We start from the raw sequence: 20,751 nt of genomic DNA on the forward strand, positions 1-20,751 counted from the left end.
ACTAAGGAGATATAACACCCTTCAAAGTCAATGGGAGTTGAATTTCTTTGACAACACTGAATTTACATAAATGAAATAATTTTGAAAAATTCTACTAATTTGAACCATGTTGGTTGCTCATAAAAACCGTGCAGCTGTGTCAGACAAATGGTCCTGCTCCTGTTTCCCCCAGGTATCATCTCCATATGTTTTTAATTCAGGACCTCCAGATACAGGTTTCAGGGTTTTTGTGATTAGGAGTTCCTTTTTAGTCATTAGTGATTCTCCATGGATTTCTCTTCTATGTATTTGACCGGTATTTCCCTGAATCCATGTAAACCTTTAGCGATCAAAATATCCCTTGCTAGGCTGGTTCTGTGCCCTTTGTTTCCATACTAAATCACCCACTGAGAGTCCCCATCTCTTTTGCTTTAAACTTGGTTCCTCCTAACTTCCCTCAATGCTGCACAGTTCTGGTCTCAAGTGAAAGAGTGAGCATTCATGTCATGTGTCAAAAATAAATACACAAGAACTCCAGTCTTACCTGCAAAGATCATTCATACAGCTAGAAATATAAGAATACGGATCTATGCTTTCATGACAGCTGAGAAAAGGAAACTGTAGGAATATTTGGCACTTGAAGAATATGTCCTGTGCATTAAGGAGAATCAATAAATGGCAGTTAGCAAATACTTTCTGAACAAACGTAATACTTTTTAGCTTTGTTTCCCTAATCTAGGGTAATTTATATGCCCATTAAAATTTTATAATCTTAATTTATTATTATGTCTCCTTTTATTATTCTTCCTAAAATTTGTCCTCTCTGCCTAGACTGCCTTGATTGTGTGTTGCTCCTAAACCAGCCGGGATGAAAAAGTGTGAAATGACAAAAAAAGCATTTTGGTCAATGCAGGAGCTGAGCATGTTACTTCTGCAGTATTTCACAATCTCCAAAATAATGAGGTATAAGATGCCAGGACAGGAAACTGAAACCAAGTTTAATGCAGCAATGAAGAGGTCTGCCAGCAGACCTGTGCCACTTGGCACATCTTATCTTAGCTTTTGTACTTTTAAGCTAAACATCTGAAGATCTTCAGATATTCCCTAGCAACAGTCCTGATATGAATCTTGCTTTTATCAAAGCCTCAACGCATCTAAGGCTTTTTTCAACACAGCATATATTGCTATATTCTTGAACCAGACAGTGAAGATTAATAAAAAATATATATATAATAAACATGATTAATTTACCTCAGTGAGTTCTGTGTTAGCTGAGCAAGGACTGGAAAAATCTGAGGCAGTAGGTACACAAGCTACATCATCTGAGGTTTGCACAGCCCAGCTATTTGCAAATTCAGCAATATCTTCTGTATATTCACCTACTGCATGAAAACATTGGAAGAGCACCCAGAAGAAAAAAATCATCAACACAAACACCAAAGACAGCTTGGAAATTTCAGGTAGTTTTTCAATGTGTTCATTACCTCAGTTACAGATACTTTCAAAGTACGGGTAGTGTAGAAAAATGGTTTTTGTTTGGTTGTTTTTTTAGTTTCAGGTAGTATTTTATACTACATTTAAATGAAAAGATTAAAAAATATATTACAAGATGCTGGTTGGGGTTTTCTTATGTGCAATCATTGAATATTTAATAACAAATATATAAATAAGGACAACAGTAATGCATTGAATAATTAAGAAAAAACATTTCTTTAAAACAGCTTAAGGCTTTCATCATGTTTCAGTTAGCACTATTATCCTTTTCCCTTGCTGCAGAAAAGCCCTACAACAAACACACCACTACATGCTCAGTTCTCCTCACAGCCACAGCATGGGAGAATTAATGAAGAAGATGCATGACTGGAAGTCATGGCAACAGGCTGAGGAAGATACACGAACATACAAGAAGGCTGGCAGTAAAGGAAAAGAGCCAAAATTTCCATATTTTTGCAGCAAGAACAAAATACTACATTTTCTCTATGTTATTAAGTACGTTAAAAAGAGTGTATTGCCTCCACCTTGAAGAACCTTAAAGTAATTATTATGTATGCTACGGTTGTCTATATCTGTGCAGGGTTAGGAGATAGGGTATTGAAATGAAATCAGCTACAGTTTTTTTCACAGAGTTATACTATCCAAAACTTAATCTAACTTTTTCCAGCACAAGATGTACAAAGTTTGACACTTTGCAATGTGGAAAGCCCCAAAGCACACTGATCAGATATTTGTACTTGGATCTCCACAAATAAACAAAGATAAGATCCTAACCACCAGTCTATTTCATTTAAGAGCCTGGGAGATTTAAAACATTTCTCCCTCTCTGACAGAATAGTTCTTTATGCAGAAAACCCTTCCCAAATATAAAAAGCTGGGGTCTGATCTAGAGGTACACCTGTTGGCATAACTCTGCTTCTGCAAAAACATTAAAAATATTTTATTAATATTCTAACATCTTGAAAAATGTTCTAATCCTCAAAAAATGCCACAAAATAGAACCACTGTCCTTGAAACAGTTCTATACACAGATACATGTATATTAAAGCAATACAAAGATGCCATTGAAGGTGACGATAAGGAAAGAGAAATGGAGTTTGTTTTTTAACTGCGCTTTCAAATGGGGTATTAAACGCCTCTCAGCAACTTAATAATTTGGGACATTGCATATAGAGAGCATTCAGACTCTAGAAGAACCAGGATAGATATGAGAGCTTCCCTTATACTACTGGGGAAGTAGTTTAGCAGGGGGGGAAATATCATCATGCCAGATAATTTATAAGATTTGGAAACACTTAGAAAAATGTTGTGGCTTAGAAGTAATTTGATTTAGCAGTCTATTCTTGTGAAGACATCAGAACTTCGTGCTTTGTACTTTCACAGAATCAAGGCACCATGTTATACAACTGGTTCAATGTTAAAATGATTCATAGCGCCCTTGATTGTACACTAAAATAATGCTATCATTTCTGATAAAGAAAAATGCCAGAATAAATTATGATGGTGAGGAAATGTTGCTCTGAAAATAAGAAAGGTAGGAGTTGGAAGCCTTTTATAACAGATAATACATTTAAAGATACTGAAATCACTATTTCTTAGAGATCGCATGAATTCATTATTTCCTCCAAACTCCATTTTTCTCCATTATTAGAGACCACCGGTTGCACATACTACAATCTGGTGTGCAGAAGTTAATGCATGGAACAGGGAAATTACTGCTTTCATGGCAGAAGAGGTCTGAGAAATTTGTATCGGGCAGATTTTTAAAGACTATACAAAGATAGGTACACTGTGTCTTCCCTCACTTAGAAAGTAAAAAATCTCTGCTATCAATCATAAAAAAAATGGAGAAAAACAGAGGGGGGGAAAAATGTTACAGTGAGAAAACTTTTCTGAGTTAAGAATATGCAGGGCTGTGGGACTAGCTTCCCTTGGCAATTAATGGTGACAATAAAAGTCCCATCTTTGTTTTTATCAGACAATGAGAAAAGTACTCCTCGTATTCTGAAGCTTGTTTGGCTTTTCAGGTATTGTTTTCACACTAGTTGCAAGTAGGACAAAAGTCCCTATGGAGTATTCCGTACATAGACTGCAGAATATTCTACTGGTTTAGCAAGTAATCTCTGCCTCAGACTCAGCACTGGGCTACTCCTCATTCTACAAGGTGGTCAGAGGCCCATAATACACCATACCAACACCATACACCATACCAACAAAGAAATACAAGGAATCCCCTGGCAACAGCTTTGAGATTTACATATTTCAACTAGCATTTTTATGATACTCATATAAATTGCTAACTCGAGATTGTGCTTTTTCCAAATATTAATATTTTGGTTCTTCTCTCCTTCTCCCTCCATCCTTAAACATAGAGAAAACCACAAGCATTTGTTTATTTATTTGTTATTTGAAGGCACTTTCACCAGCTAAGATAAACATACCTCAAGTGCTTTGTTGAGCAAGAAAAGGCTTAAAATTACATATAAATACTGTCCTGAAGTGGGACTTCTCCCATAGCATCTTTAATGATGAGGAAGACTACCTCATATATTCTATTTTCCGCCAAAATAACTGAAACAGGACTCTCTTTTTACTGTAATATATTTAAAGTGATCAGGGAAGCTGTTGACACAAGGTAAGGGTGTATTTCTAAGCTTTTTACTTACTATTTTGCAGTATCAGGTCATCATATTTATTGCCATTAAAATTTCCACAGAGGCCACAAGGTTTTCCCTTATGATCTTCTGTCAGCTTAATATAAATACCAGAGTTTCCATCCCAAGCAAGAGAAAAACCAAAGGTAGTCTTCACCAGAATATAGTCAGCCAGTCTCTCAACAAAAGCATTCCCAATTGTCTGAGGCAACAATAATCTGGAAAAAAAAAACCAGCCTGCTTCAAAGATCTCAGATGAGATGCGGTTAGTGCTAGAAAAACACCACATAAAATATCACTTTCTAACTCACTGAGCCCTTTTTCCCCACATGTATACAGTCACTTCCATTCAATTCTTCATCATGCTTTTATTATCTTTTCTTCTTATTACTCCTCTGTATCAACCGTCAAAAATGAATGCTTTTCTGCTGTATACACCTGTCAGTTCTACCAATTAAAAGCCTGAAAGTATAATGCATCTTCATTTTCAAAGTCCAGCACGCACACGTCAAGGAATACATGACATCAAGAGCATGCTGCATTGCACAAGGGGTTAAGTGACACTATGACCACCAGCAGCCCTTCTGGGCACAGTGTTCTCACTGAGCTAGATATCTGCAAATGAAGGAACTTACACTATAGAAAAATATTATGGACCAAAATACCGTGTATCTTCCTCCTTTGGTCAAAGACAATGGGACAATAATATTGCAGCATGGATCTAAGTCTCACCTTCGAAAGTTGCTTCTGTTGGGATGACCAGTATCACTGCAGCTGTCAGATGCTAATGGCTATAACACTACATCAAAGGGGATGGCAAGAACACTTGGCAATAAAATGTTAAAACCCATCATTAAAACATTTACCTGGTTCCTTCTTTTCTTACTTCACGTCCTGAAATAATTATTTCTTCTTGGTTTGAAAAAAATAAGCTGACAGACCTCTGACAAGTATATACTGAACCGTAACAGTGAGGACTGTTATGAACCTTAGAGGGGAAAAATATACATACAAAAGGAATACATGTTTGTTATCAATAATTTCATGCAATTTTTCATAAACTCTTATGATATTTTACATTTCTATGCACCAATCACTAAAAGATATTTACAAATAATACTTAGAATACAAAAATTCACAGAAAGATATGCAAAACTCAAAGTTCATGCTACCCAATACTAACAAGAAATACAGCAACTGTTTAATAGCACAAAGCGTCATAAGACAGTGGTTTAAATACAAGGTGAAATACTCAGGTATTTTATGTAGATGGACTTCAGAGACCTAATTTATAACTGCCAATGAAGGAGCTTGTTATTTGCCCTGAGGAGACATCCCTATTGCTCTGTTTCTAGAGGTCTGACCTACAAGAGGGAACTACAAACCCATACAAAACCTCAGAGTTCTCCATGTCAGGTGAGACTGGCACCAGCTGAACTACAACATGCCTTCCTGAACAACTCAGGATTTGTTCAGATCCTGGGGCGCTCCCACAGATTACCACAGGTGTCTAAGTGATGTGCCTCTGCTAAAATCCATTTTGTGCTGGTTTTCCAGCCCTGCTGGTGGAGAAGGGCAGGTTTTCTGAAGTCTGCTTCTCCCCATTATATATATATAGCATAGCAAGCCAGCATATTGGTTTGAATCATGTTATCAACTTCCCTAGTTTGAAAAAAGCAATGGAAATAAAAGTTTCAGTCAGCCAGAGAGAGACTTGAAAAACTGCATGTCTCAGATATTGACAATGTGTGACTTTCATGACTGCCCACTACTAGAGAGAGATGTTAAACAGATCTCAGATGCGTGCTTTCAGAAATGAAAGCCATGCAACTCCTGTCTCAGTATGTCTATGGTTTTATAGTAGTGAAGTAGATCTCTCATAAAAAATGTGTAATGAGACCTTCCAACAGGCATAATAAACCAGCATTCCTCCTTTTTATAGTTTGGCAAAAAGGAGGCTACCCTTAAAATCGGACTTCATTTGTATTCCCAGCCTTTGGCATGGTAGAGCATGACTTCTGCAGGAAGGCCTTTGTCCCCGGATACCACACAGCTTTCTTTGGCCAAGGCATGCTCTCAAAACATGAAAACCGTGCATTCAGATTTACTCTGCCTAACGATAGGCACATATCTGTCTCCAACTTTCTGTGCATATGCTCTAACCAATAAACTACTACTCAGTTTTGAATTACACACACGTAGTCTAAGTGAGTTTTAAGCACATACCTGCTCCAAGAGCTTAAGCAAAACTCCAACAGCTTTCATTAACCTCGGTGGGGCTGAGCCACCCAAACCCGTGGGATGCCCTACATTACAGTGCTTCAAAAGCATGTAAACTGATTTTAGACACTGAAGAGACAGGGGAATGCATTATGATTCTTAGATACCTATCATTACCTACATTAAAATGTATACAGAGTTTAGATAGCTCAAATATGACTTCTATGACTGCGCCAATCACCATTCCCTGAGAAAGATGGGAGTTGTGCTACCAGTTCGTTTGACAGCGTTCTGAAGCTAGACAGATTAGTAACTGGGAAATACTTTGCCAACATAGTAATGGAGGCTGTAAAGTAACTGGAACCATCATTTTTGTTGAAATCTGTTGGTAAACACATACAGTGCTAACACATACTCAGATTAATCTTCCTAAACTGACACTTAATCCTGGAAGTGAAAACCAGTTACTGTTTCTTTGAGTGAAATAAACCAGGAAAAGCATTAAAGTTTTTACTTGTATAAAGAAAATCACAAATAAATATATCATAAATGTTACTAATATTGACAGATGGTTTCTATGTAAACCTGGCCCAATACAGAAACACAATCAAGGCAAATCAAAATAATTCTTGTGTTTTCTTCTCCTCTAGAGAAATGGATTATTAAATCCAGAAGGACCATAATGTGAGGATTTGGCAAGGTTTAGGGTCTCCATTGCCCAGTCTGTAGCAACTGCAGTGCTTCAACATTACTTATGACTTTTCTGAGTAAACATTTTCAGTTTTTAACAATTTGTTCCAGCAATTGAATGGTAACTTCTCTCTTTTGAGAGGAACTAGGATCCACTGAAATGTTGAGTCTAGATTTTAATATAATTTTGGGCTTTGATACAGCATTTTCTGAAAAATCCTAAAAGGTCATAGGTGCACACAGAATACAAAGAATTAAAATAAAATAGTGGAAGACATATAACAGCACCTGTCTATAACCTGGGTTAATAGAAATGGTAGTTTTAATGGCAGATTTGTCTTCACAAGATGCTATTATCTGGGACGAGCAGAGATCATGTGTTTATAAATGAAAACTAGTCCTTGGAGCAGAAATCAGCTCTAGGTCTGCCTTTGCTCCAGTGAGTACTGTGACTACCAGGGCTCAGAATTAGGAGCCTGCTTGTCCCCTCTCCCTTGCCCAATCAGCACCAAATGGCTTTTTACCAAATGGTAAAAAGTAACATAAAGAGCTCAGATCCTCTCCCACAGTAACCAACAGCCTGATACATCGGGCAGCTTCCTTCAAAGAGAGTATAGCTTTGAACTCTCCCTGACCCAAAGTCATTAACTACGGATACTCAGCAATTTGAGGAAATTACCAAAAAGAGTGCCTTCCATACATAGGTCAAGATGATGGCTTTTGAGCTCTTAATCTTTCCTGCATGATGTAGAGGTAATCCAAAATTAGAACACAAATTGCCAGAGGGGGCAGGGTTTTCCATGGGCCAGGGAGGCAGCTCCCCATAGCATGCTGATGGCTGTGAATCGGGGTGCAATACATTGGGGTGCCAAGCTATCAGGCAGGTGATAGCTGTTTGCACTTTATGCAGCAACTCAATTGTTTTACAGTCTCACAGCTAAAGTTTATTGAGTTTTCCAAGGTCTGCTTTAACACCCACTTTTGTTCCCAGAAAGGAGAGATCAGAGATCCTTTTTAGGATAGGAGGAGTAAGAAATACTATTTTTAATATACTGGCTCTGTTGATTATCATTTCATCAGTGGTTTGAGTTACTGCACATAGGCTTAGACATTTTCCAGCAGCATAGTTTTATATTTAAGTAAGCAATGCAACGGTTTCATCCATTTATTGTCTCTCTACTTATTTTACTTACGATGAAAAATAAGTCCTGTAATACAGGAATAGTCAGTGTGTTATTTCTAGCATAACGCTCACATACTTACCCAAACAGTGTACTGGGGTTCTGGATTATTGCAGTCTTTTGCAAAAATATAGGAGCAATTTCCTGGGAAGTAGTAGTAGATGCCATCAAATGTTTCAAAATTATACTGTCCCCATGATTTGCAAATCCCATCTCGGTCCTTACCAGTGTTAGGTACTAGAGAGAACACACTGAGTTTACAAGAAGTACAGTAACCAAAAATTGACAGGCATCACAGACATCTACAAAAGTAAGAGCTCAAAAAGGAAATATGAGCTTATAAAGGAAATATACAGCAGGAGCAAAAGATAACCTCATTTTTTTCAGCTTTAAATAAAGTCGATGCCTTTTTTTTAATCTTTAGGCTGCAGTTTTAGTCACTTGATCATTTTAAGTTTTTGTTTGCTTCAGTGGAGACATTTTAATTATAAGTAGAGGGAAGAGAAACCAGTGCATTGAAATAGTTGGTAATTTTATTTGCAATAAGTCACTGTTAGAAAAATTCAGTGACTTTCTCGTTGTTCATCTAACTATAAAGAAGCTGGCTAGCTACTGATATACTAGACAGTGATCTAGCTGTTATGGTATCTATGTATCATTGCAGCCCAAGTGCTAAAATGTAGGCATTCCTGATGTTGCTCTATATATATCCTAACGCGTATCATTTTAATCCTCTTAGCCACTAGTAGAATGACAGTCCTGCTACTGAGGTATCACAAATGTGCTGTTAACAGTATTTTTTTAAAAAAACTGTACCTTTAATCTTGCTTGAAGAGGAAACTTAACTCTTTTGTCCCAAAACTTACCAATTTGGCACCTGCTTCCTTGAGCCTGAAATAACTGACAGTCACAGTCACCTGCCTCTGTGCAGGCTGCTCCATTAAGACACTCTTGAGGACACGAACCTGTAAGCAAGCATTAGTACATAGTATTAACTAGATACTTATAGTAGATACAGTATTTTGTAAACAGGCTGAGAGATCCATATTAAATATCTTTATCGTTAAATCATAAGCAGCTATATTAGCTAAGAAAATTGATCAACAACAATCTCCAGTTTTTAACATTTACTTAATTTTATCCTTTGTGTTCCACGGTTAAAAGAGAAGCAAGGTTCTCTCTTTTGGTTTGAGACTTGTAAACTAACAAAGGAGCAAAAGGTCAACCTCCTCCCAGCAAACAAAAGGTCAAGTTCCCATGTAAAGAAACCAAATCCCAGTCCTGCTGATCTGGAAATACACAGGACACAGATTATTCTAATTGACCAAATTCAGCACAATTTATATATATGTTCAGCTCCTCCCTCTTAAGCACTGCAGCAAAGGGTACAATCAGCTTATGAGCAGTCCAGAATACATAATTTACAAAGTCAAACCCAATTATAAATAACCTTCCCCCCATGCAAAAAAAAAAAAAGTCTGTTAAAAGGTTATTTCTGCTTAAGAAGTGACTGGAGTCAGAGACTTGAGATTCCATGGGAATGGTTTGTTTTATGTTATAAATAGTAATTGTTTCCAAAAAGCAGTTTCATTAAAGGGTTTTATAGTCTGTTGGGAAGCTAACACCTCACTGTCATCTACTAACCATTCACCGAGGTGGGTCTAAATCATAGTTCCCCAAAAGTGGAGAAGAAAGGTAGTCATAAGGCAAAATTTCATCAGGTTTTGCAGATGGTTGCTTTCCTTCTCCGGGGAGGATTACTCTAGATACAAACACTTGCAGTCCTGCTGATGGAGATTAAAAAAGCATTGCAAAAAGCAGGAAGTAAATTAAATAAACGGGGCCTTACACTCCTAGTGAAGCCACGGTAAAACTGCTAGTTGCATTAAATGGGAACAGACTGGGACCTTTACAGTAAAGCACACACAGAAGTTACCAACTATTCAGAACATCAGCCTTCACTGTGAAAACTCCTTTCACTGCTTAGTTTCGAATTTTTCCAATTTAAGAATTGCTTTCCAAATATATGCAGATACTCTGAAAATACTGATAAGGCAGAAAATACTGTTTATAGAACAGCACTAATGTGGAAAATGTCTTTGTTGCTGTTAGAATTGCGAGCTGTAAAATTACATAATACATTTACATGGAAAAACACAACAGAAAGCACCTACCCAGGCTTACGTATTTTCCAAGAAGGATACCAAAGTTCAGTTGCATACAATGAACTTCTCTGCCAAACAACTTCTGTAACTTGGACCTGCTTCACATGTTTGTACAATGCCTAAAACCCTCCAGAGGCAGCTGCGCGCTCATTGCCTGAGCACCGCTATCCCTTCACATAACCAACGCACCTCTCGTATACTTACATCCTCTGCCAAGACCAGAAAAAGTGGCAGAAAAGGAAAATTGCAATGGAACTAAACTTTAAAAAAAAAAAAAGAACAACAAACAAAGCATTACCTTAGTTAGCTGTTCAGATTTGGTTGTAAGGCATTATTTTGAAAGTATAATTTTAACAGGAATTTTCCCTGATTTAACATGGATAAAAACAGAAAAAATAGTTTTGTAGGGGACATAATAAGGAGGGCTTTCACAATGCAGGGTAACATGGGAGAGCTGGTAGGAAGGGAGCATCTTCAGGAGCATCACTCTTCCCTTGTGTGAGGAGCAGAGTACTGACCTCCTGGCAGACTCCGCGTCAAGGCCCCATGAAGGTGCGAGCGAGGAGAGGCAGATCGAATCTGACAAAGAAACATAAAAGCAAAATTGGGTGTTTGTGCTTTACAAATGAGTTGATATGAGCCTGAGGCATTGCAGCCTAATGCTGGGTTAGGACTTTGAGGATTATTTTTATACAGAAGAGAAACTTGCAGCTTGGCCAGCATATGGCAAAGCCATGGGCGCTGCAGAAGGGATCAGCAGCCTGGGACAGCAGGGAAGGCAGTGACCATGGCAGCCAACACCATGGGAAGGGGAAGCACAGCTCTCAGAAGAATGGGGAAAGATATAGATCCACCATGACATCACCATTAGCTAGTGCCAATGAATGAGTGGAACTCCACCAGGGGAGCTTTGCATTTACATTTGGGAGGAAGAGTGAGGGAACAGAAAACACTCCTGTCCTTTTCAATTTGGTCAAATACCAACAGTTGGAGACCTCAGAGATGGGATATCCTTCCATTTGTGCCTCTCCCCTAACTCATGCTCTGTGCACGAACCCTGATCATCCTGTTGTGGCCACTCCAGCTGCGATGGATTTCAAGTCCTCCTTGAGATCCTTCCTAATTGCCTTTTGGTTCATCCCAAACAACAGAGGAGGCATATCTGCCTGATCTGCTTCCTGTCTCGTTAAGGAATCAGGGAGCATCGGACTATAAGGAAGCCCTGGATCTGACCCAGCGCTCTGCTACTGCAGTTTGTCACGTCTCATTGTCCCTTCCAAGAACTGATCCCATTCCAGGCTGAAAGCACTCCAGGGTTTTTGCCCCCACTAGTCTGATCAGTCTAAACTAGTCTGAAAGTTTACCAGGGTGAAGTGCTGGGTAGTTAGATATTTCCATCTTACACTTTTTCATGGCCAGTTTAAATCCTTTGCATTTATAAAGTTTGGCCCTTTTGCTTAAATAGCTCTTCTTCCCTGTGGTTTATTCCCTCTCTGATGTGCTATGAGAAAACAGTTATCCTATGCTCCTCACTGACGCATACACCAGCCTTCAACTGCACAACTAAACAAAGCAAATTGTCTAAGTCTTCCCCTGTAAACTAAGTCTTTCTTCTCTGCTGCTGCCAGTCATTCACCATGTCTGAAGTCTGAACTAATGGATCTCAAGGAACAGGTTAGAGTAACTCTCACTAATGCCTCATACAGCGACATAAAAACTTGCCTTTTCCAACTGGAAATACTTTGTGGGATGCATCCAAGTAGCACAATCTGTCTAAAGTCAACCCAAAATGGACTTCATCAAATCACCACCTGGAAGGCCCCTGCACTAAAACTATTCCTGGTCCCCATGGCCCATCACTAGCCAGAAAGGATCTTTTCTCTCCAGGCACAAGAAGACTGATTTCTATTCCACATTTTCCGTTACTCTGAGATATCCTCCTCAGGAAAGCAGCTTTTCACCTTTGAGTTATTTTGGGGAGGTAGAGCACCCCTGTTGCAACAGCATTTTCCTGCTGAAGGCCCTCCAGGGACACCATCCGCCCCACAGGCCTGCTTCCCTCAGAGGCTCCATTCACCTGAGCACAGCGTTTCACACCAGCTACCTCCCAACTCAGTCAGGAGACATGTAGGTCTCGAAGGGACTCAGAGAAAATCATTCATGGCTGGGCTCCAGGCTCCCCACAAGGCCGTGAGGAGGGACTGCCTTGGGTTTTCTGCCTGCCCCCATTGAACAGGGTTATAACCCTTGCTAGAGCTCTGTAGCCTGATGCGTGTACCAGTGGGGGAACCAGATTCTCCCCTTTACTCCTAAATTTGAGGCAGTGGTGGGCTGGGGCGGTGGGAACCAGTGTCACCACAGCACCACGTGCAGGAGGGAGCCCTGAAGGCGGTGCCGCCATTGTGCCTCTCACCAAACACTAACGGCTTTCCAGGGCGCTTTGTTCGCCCTCACAAAAGACGGAGGCGTCGAGGTTTTATTTCCCATGGTGTGCGTCAGTCGGCTCCTCAGGGTGGGTCACCCACCAGGGCTTTGCTGAGGGTGAATGAAGGCACGAGGCCACGGGCTGAGACGGGGGCCGAGCAAGTAGGGAATCGCTGCTCCTCCTCAATGTCCTCCTGTTATTGCGGCCCTTCTCCCCACAAAGGCTCCTTTGTAAGGACAGCAAATGCCCAGAGCAGAAAAGAGGGGAGGGTTTCCCCTCCCTCCCATTTTTGGAGGTATTACCTACCTCGGCTGTTACAAGATCTCTTTTCTGTCGAGTTGCATTAAACTCATTTCTGGAAGAAAACAAAAAGGATCTTGTATAATCAAAGGTCTCTGGAGCAACCTGAATAAGCAGCTCCCCGGAGAGAAGTGTTTCTCTCTGATTACCATCACTTTATCAAAGAGGTCTTTCTTGGGTTAACATTTAAAAAGGTGATCTTTTTTCTTTTTTTTTCTTTTTTTTTCTTTTTTTTTCTTTTTTTTTCTTTTTTTTTCTTTTTTTTTCTTTTTTTTTCTTTTTGTGGTCTCATTTTACAGAATTGGGCATCACTCCGATCTCTGCTTGGTCAGGGAGGTACTTGGAGCTCGTGGGGAAGACGCAAATAGGCAAAATAAGCTCAGATGACAGGATACAAAATTGTAAAGCAGCTTCACATTTACTTGATGTTGCGGGTGAGTGGCTGTGAGTTCCCCCAGGTGTTATTTGGATATTCTGTGATGGCACTCTTAATAGCAAGAGATGACTCTCCAGCTGTAGCTGCCTTAAATTTGTGATTAAGTTTAGAAACAAGGGCATCAAACTATAAAACATACTTACTTTTATCAACAGTCCAAGATGGCATATCATTTGACATGCATGTGTGTTTGCCAGATGTATTAGAGGTCATTAGACATCCAAAGCTACATCCGACTGGATGCTTCCATTGAAATTGATGACATAGTTCCCATTTAATTCAATGGGATCAGGAACATTCCCTAGTTTAGGTTTTGTTTGGATTTCAGCTCCTACATAAAAACTTGTATTGAAAATGTTTATTTTAAGACTGTATAGCGCTTACTTTTCTGTGCTTCAAATAGCAACTAGGATTTTATCATGTAATTAAAACTGTAGAAGGGTAATCATTTAATGTATTTTTCCAGTCATGAAATCATGATCTCATCCTGGTTTCATTCCATTATTCCTCTAAGCTTTCTCAAAGCCATAGAAGTATCATTTTTCATAAGGACCTCCATTTTTCAAAAAGAGGACCCATGCCCTTTATGTTAACTCTTTGAAAACAGTTGTAAACATTCTGAAAATATTATACATCCAATGTACATGTATATGACATTTACACGGAGAATTCAAGGCTATATTTTACTTTCTAACTTGCACTGCGTCATGCTTATTCATTCCTGTTCTGTCTGCAGGACTTGACAAATAAGGAATAAAATCTTACCTTGAAGTTCTTCTCAAAAGAGAAAGCTTGCAATAAGATCCTGTAGATGAAGAAGTCATCAAGTTAAATGTTTTTTCTATAACCTCACTCTGCACTTGGCAAACAGTTTGTCAAGTTAAACACTATTGAATTTTGTTCTTTAATGATCTTAAGTTTTCCAGAGCATTTTTATATAAACTTGTTCTGTTTCCAAGGGATGTGGCACTACATGCTTTCTTTCCTGAGACTTTGATTCTCACAAGTACTCATCGCCTGCAAGTTTCCATGGTCTCAGTTCTGGTACATGATACCATGAAAAAGAGCAAAGGGTTCATAGCTCTTCAGAGGCTCAGAACAAAACTGGTAAAATACAAAGGTTGCTCAGTGCTTTCCAGAGTCAAACTTCTAGGGTGGTTACCTACAATCATTTTCTGAATGTTACTTGTAAGACTCAGTTGTAAATAATTTAAAATACTCTAGAGTCCATGCTTTAAAAAAACAAACAAACAAACAAACAAAAAAAAACCCCTTATTTCTCAGATTGCCTCAGAAATCTTCGTAATTGCTGCAAGAAGACTATCTACAAGATCCATTTGCATTATATAGAAAAAAGGATCATTTCTATAACCAGAAGAATGATTAATTACCCTAGCATTCTACAAATGTGTAAACAAACTGCAGATGCAGTCTGTTCAAACAGAATCATACCCCACTTAAAATCATTAGACACTTACTTATCTGGCAATAATGGTAAGAAAGCCAAGAAACTTAAATTTCATTCCTAAATAATTGTTTTGTAACAAATTCAGATATACAAATGTATATTTTTAAAGCAATATATGTAAAAGCTATATTTAAGTTTCTACACCTGTAAGACAGAATGATGATATATAGTTTTTTAAGCTGTGTTTAAAAACCTTTTTGATTTATGAATTCCAGCAGGGGTTAAAAAAATTGCTATTTAATGATATAAAATGAAGGAGCTGCAATATTAAAATACTTAGAAAAAATCTTTTTTAAAGTTAGTATTACTACAAAAATGAAATAAATTTCTTACCTTGCAAAGAGGAGAGCAATGAATGAAGCAAGAATATACTCCACGGTATCATTAAACTGAGCTTTCCCACAATGTTCATTTCAGTATAACTTAGTAATAAGAAACTTATCCAAATAAATGGCTTTGGTTACGATGGCATCTTAGAACTATGTATTTCTACAGTTAGATAGTTGGATGCATTATTTAAAATAATGCAATGCAAAAAAGGAAAAGCAAAGGAGACATCAAGCTTGGTAGCTACATACAGCATCAGGAGCTTTGCAAGTCTTGCATACAACTGTCTGGCTGCATGTCTCTCATTAGCAATGCATGGTAACTCCTCAGCAGAGTCTGTATTAGTTACACTTTCACTAGACCTGCAAGTATTACTCCTCTGTTGAATTGAATCGACCCTTTATAACGTAGCAGACAATGACATAGAAATGTTGCCCTGTCATGACAGTTTGAGAGTTCCTTCAGTCGCCACACACCTTTGTGCGCTTTGAGGCTTGTGCTGAGTGCTGCTCTTTATTGCTCATTACAGTGAAATACTTTTGCAAGACCCTGCAATGATGCTACTGTATAAATTATAACCAGATGGTTTTGGAGATTAACATATTAATTTTCCTTATCTGTTCTAGAAGGAGAGACTTGAACTTCCATTAAATAATACACCTGGATTTTTAAGAATATTTTAGACACATTTTTGTGTATAGTTTGTTTATACCACAAAAGAAAGCTTCCTAGAGGATAATTATATGTCATTTCTAATAAAACATGTTATGAAAATTTCATATTAGAAAAAAGGAGAAAGATGTCAATAGGGCCAATGGGGTTTGTTTCTAATGTTCATTAAAATATAAAAATATAATTTCAACAAAATTAAGAATGATCTTATTTTAAAATAGAAATATCTTACCTGCTTCACCCTAACATTAATACAGCCGTTTAAAAGTGCAGTTTTAAAGATACATATAATAGTAATTGAAACAGCTACTGCTCATTTTACTGTGTCTCCCCTCAGTCTTCTCTTCTCGAGGTTAAAGAGCCCCAGCTCTTTGAACCTTTTCTCCTAAGGGAGGTGCTCTAATCCCTTAATCATCTTAGTTGCCCTACATTGGACTCTCCCAGTAGTTCCCTGTCCCTCTTGAACTAGGGAGCCCAGAACTGGACACAGTATTCCAGTTGTGGCCTCACCAGTACAGAGTAGAGGGGGAGAACAACCTCCCTCGACCTACTGGCCACACTCCTCCTTATGCAGCCTAGGATTCCATTGGCACTCTTGGCAACAAGAGCACATTGCTGGCTCATGGAGAGACTGCCATCCACCAGGACTCCCAGATCCTTCTCCTCAGTAGTAGTTTCCAGAAGATCCACCCCTAACCTATATTGGTGCCTGGGGTTCTTCTCCCCAGGTGCAGGACTTTACATTTGCCCTTGTTGAACTTCATGAGGTTCTTCTCTGCCCAGCTCTCCAGCCTGTCCAGGTCACGCTGGATGGCAGCACAGCCCTCTGGAGTGTCGACCAACCCTCCCAGTTTGGTATCATCAGCGAACTTGCTGAGGATACACTCTGTCCCCTCGTCCAGGTCATTGATAAATATGTTGAACAGGACTGGGCCGAGTATTGACCCCTGGATGATGCTGCTGGTTACAGGACTGCAACTTGACCCCGCTCCATTAATGACATCCCTCTGAGTTCTGTCACACAGCCAGGACTCAATCCACCTCCCTGCCCCCTCATCTAGCCCACGAGGATAGATTTCTTCTAGCCCTTTTTCTTTCCCACTCCTCAGCTGGACTAGAGAAGTCAGCAAAGGAAAACCCTCAACCTCTCCAACAACAAAGACAAAACCCTGTGTCCCCACAGCAGCTGATGGTACTCATGCAGGTTCGGGACCATGAGCAGCCCAAGGATATTTACTGCAAACTGATACATGTTATAACGCTACACTGTGTTTGGAGTATTTCTGAAGAATTATTTTTGTTATTGTTGGATCTGAGAAGCTGACAGTCACACAATTGGCATTTCAAGAGGTTTTGGCTTTGTTTTTACTTCTGACTAGCTCCAGGCTGGTCCCATGGGCTGACTGCTTATCTGCAGCTGGGCTGCATCTCCCAGCTTAATTTCATCTCCTCCACATGGTCCAAAACCTCTCCAGACTGCAAGCAGAAGCAAAAGAAGTGAGTTGCTGATCCAAACTGACACAGTCATCTAGTCATACTCACAGACTGTGAACAAGATGTAGGCACTTACCTTGTAGGAGGTGACAGAGGATAATCAACATTTCACCCTCTCATAAATCTACTCTTAGAGGACAATGTCTCAGGTTGCTCCCAAGCTGAGATGAACCCGAGCGTTAGAGCTTCCAAATACCATTACCAGTCTCTGGGTTATCTTACTTTCAAGGTAAATGCGGTTTAGAAACTATTTCAAAGTCTTCTAAGAAATCTGATCTGGGTTCTTCCCTTCCTCAAGGCCACATTTCACACCATGCTTCATATGTAGCATCACAAATAAATCTTTCCATTAATATAAATGAACTCTTTTGGTTTAACACAAACTATCAAAAATAGCCTTTCTTTTTTTTCAATTATTCTACAGCAAAGTTGAGGAGTTGAGTGAATATTTATTGCATGTTAGTATTTCACAGTTGTTTAACTTCTAATATTTAAAAAGTAGGCCAAGCATCATCATCTGCAAAGGAACTTTGCATGAGTTAGAGCAACAGGTTTCATTAAGTCTGGATATCTCTGCTCAAGATAGGGTAGAAAACAGCGCAGTCCCAGGCACATGAAGAATATTAGCTAATAAGGAAAAAGAATTATTCAGCCAAGTACACTGGAACTGTACCTCAGAGGACAGTAATAACAAAGATATTAAAAAAAAATTGAATCAGATAAGATCAAGGCAATGAGACACATTATCTACACAAGCAGTAGAATACTCACAGATTGGGAATTGTGAAAAAAAAGTGCAAGGAAAAAAATGCATTAGAAAATAATCACTTGTGAAAAGAAAAAACACAATACAGAACACACCAGTCCATATTTTAAAAATGCTGGTGTTACATTTTTAAGTTACAGATTTTTCTTTAAAAATAAAGATTTCAATGTTAGTATATTTGTATATTACAGTCAGAATTATTTTGCCCCAAATTTTCCAACATAACATTTGAGAGGACCTAATTTTATGCACAAGTCACACAGTTTATCAGGATGACAAACTATGGATGAGAAAGCGGCCTGCAGTGCCACAGGTACAAGCTTGGAATTGGATCCTCTGGCATCATTACCAAAATATAGTACTTTCTATAGCTCACACTCCAGCCTTCACTGAACTGGTACTGTCAACAAAGAATTCAAGTGAGGGCACATTTTGATGTGCACACCTGATGTTCCTGAGGATTATCATCAGTGAAACTAAAGAAAGAGCTGGAGGATACGAGGTTAGAGGCATTTCTTCTCTTCTAAGAACCAGCTGCTCAAAAACTCACTGAGGGCTTGAAGATCAAACTGTTACTATTTCTCTGTGGAAGTGTGTCTCTGGGCAGCATCCTCTGGCAGGATGCTCAATGACAAGAGCTTGATTGCCATCCCTGCAGAATCAGGAGATCAGGAAAGGAAACGTTTGCATGAACAGATTTTTCTCCTTACGCCTTCAAACATCACAGTAGTTACACTTCCCCAATGAAGTTAAGCCCTCTAGTGGGTGATCAGTAAGTAACTGCTTAGAATAAAAACCTTCAGCCACCCAGGCAGACACCAGCCCGATTCCTTGAGCATTTCTCACTTACAAAGCAAATCTGTGGGAATGACATCACTCTACAGGATTAACGGGGCATTTTTATAGGACCAGAGTTCAGTTCAGAAAGCATTTTTATTATGCCTTTTGGTTGAAGAAATGACACGCAGATATCATCTCTGGATATATTAGTAGCAATGCAAGTTTTATTTTCAGCCCTTCCATAAAAGAACAAGAAAACAAAAATCCCCAGTTGTTACAAGCAGTTCTGCGGATGGAAAAAACGATACATCGGGTTTCCCCATAACTGTGAAATCCATCCCTAAGGTTACTGGCATCAGGTATTGCATCTCCCTTTGTCTCCCTGACTTTCACAGCTCGGTGTCCTCTCCCCGTCCCTGTGTCCGGCTGCTCTAACAGCCAGGCAAGAATCAGCTTTGGAGGAGCCACAGCCCCGGGTGCCTATGTGCCAACTGGCAGCCCAGTACTCACTTCCTGAGCAAGGAGTGAGCCATCGCTTTTCAGCCACCACACGAGCCAAACGGCTAAAAGGATTATTTCTCCTCAGCTGCAGCTAATTAACATCTACCGAGATGCCAATTTTCACAAAACTCATAGGAATTCCAGTAAGCAAATGTGATGTTAGCCCTGCATAGCATCTTTTCCTTAGAAAGCCAGGCTGGGAGGCAGAACGTCGCCGTTTTCAGCAGCCCAAGAGCAAGAATTACTTGTGAGCGACTCTACTACAAAGGTAGAAACTCTGAGGAACTCACTGAATGAGAAACGGGTCAGATCTGAGGGTGCAGAAAGGGAGGACTGAGGAAAGCAAACCATGCATCTTGCCAAAGAGGCAGCAAGTGTCTGGAATAGAGTATCTCTTTCACTTAGTGTAAAACAAAAAAATCTTGGTATGTAAATTGGCGACAGAACATATGACAGTCTCCTCCATTTCAATGGGAGCGTGAGGGGTTTGAACGAGAGTTTTCTACTTCTATTCAGGTCATGTAATGCAGTATTTTTGTGGCAGACACTGACAGCTAAAATGGGAGATGGATGGAGAATTCCTTCTGAAAAGGAATTCACTGAAGTTACTCGTTTAACTCTTGAATAACTACACTTCAGTGAAGATGCCTTAAATGCAGAAAAAGCAGAGACATCATAACGACTATTAACATTTATAAAAAGCTACGAGCAAAAGGGCAAAGTTGTTCTATTCTTTCCAATTCTCCAACCCAGCTCACAACAGAAGCTGATTTAACTTCGTGTTGACCGAGTGCACTAAAATGACCTACCATTAAACGAGAGAAGAAACACATCATAAGGAAGGCCAACAGAAAGCTCAAGTATCAAGCTATTCCTATAAAAATTTCAGTGGTGGTGTACAATAGAAGAAACACCAGGCTTAGAGAGCAACACAGCAGAAGCCAGGCCCTCTGTTGCTTCATCTCCAAAGTTTCTTCCAGTTCCTCTGCAAACTGTCCAGGGCTGTTCCCATGCCTGTTGGGCCAGCTCACATCCAAGGCCTCACTCAATTCCTTGCAACTCTTCCAAGAGACAGAATTAGCCTTTCCAACAGCCTTTTGTTGGCACACCCCAGGTCTTACTCAGAGCTTTACTCTTCTTCTTTGACCTCGGGAGATCTCTTCCAGAACAAAAATCTTCAGTTTCAATGGACAAGAAGC

At 39.4% G+C, this 20,751-nt stretch overlaps 1 protein-coding gene across 1 annotated transcript in view; it reads right to left on the minus strand.

Moving 5' to 3' along the window:
• The window catches only part of OTOGL (otogelin-like), a 94,062-nt gene extending 78,665 nt beyond the window's left edge, over positions 1–15,397 (minus strand). Inside the window, exons 1-10 of the mRNA XM_014963313.1 lie at positions 15,346–15,397; positions 14,310–14,349; positions 13,115–13,163; positions 10,902–10,962; positions 9,085–9,183; positions 8,301–8,455; positions 4,994–5,115; positions 4,140–4,345; positions 1,231–1,358; positions 524–630 (exon numbers count right to left, since the gene is read on the minus strand). Of these exons, the coding sequence (XP_014818799.1) occupies positions 524–630; positions 1,231–1,358; positions 4,140–4,345; positions 4,994–5,115; positions 8,301–8,455; positions 9,085–9,183; positions 10,902–10,962; positions 13,115–13,163; positions 14,310–14,349; positions 15,346–15,397 (1,019 nt within the window). The remainder of the gene's footprint in view (positions 1–523; positions 631–1,230; positions 1,359–4,139; positions 4,346–4,993; positions 5,116–8,300; positions 8,456–9,084; positions 9,184–10,901; positions 10,963–13,114; positions 13,164–14,309; positions 14,350–15,345) is intronic.
• Positions 15,398–20,751: the final 5,354 nt, after the last annotated feature.

Source organism: Calidris pugnax, unplaced genomic scaffold (assembly GCF_001431845.1).
Source record: "Calidris pugnax isolate Ruff unplaced genomic scaffold, ASM143184v1 scaffold44, whole genome shotgun sequence".
NCBI lineage: Eukaryota > Metazoa > Chordata > Aves > Charadriiformes > Scolopacidae > Calidris > Calidris pugnax.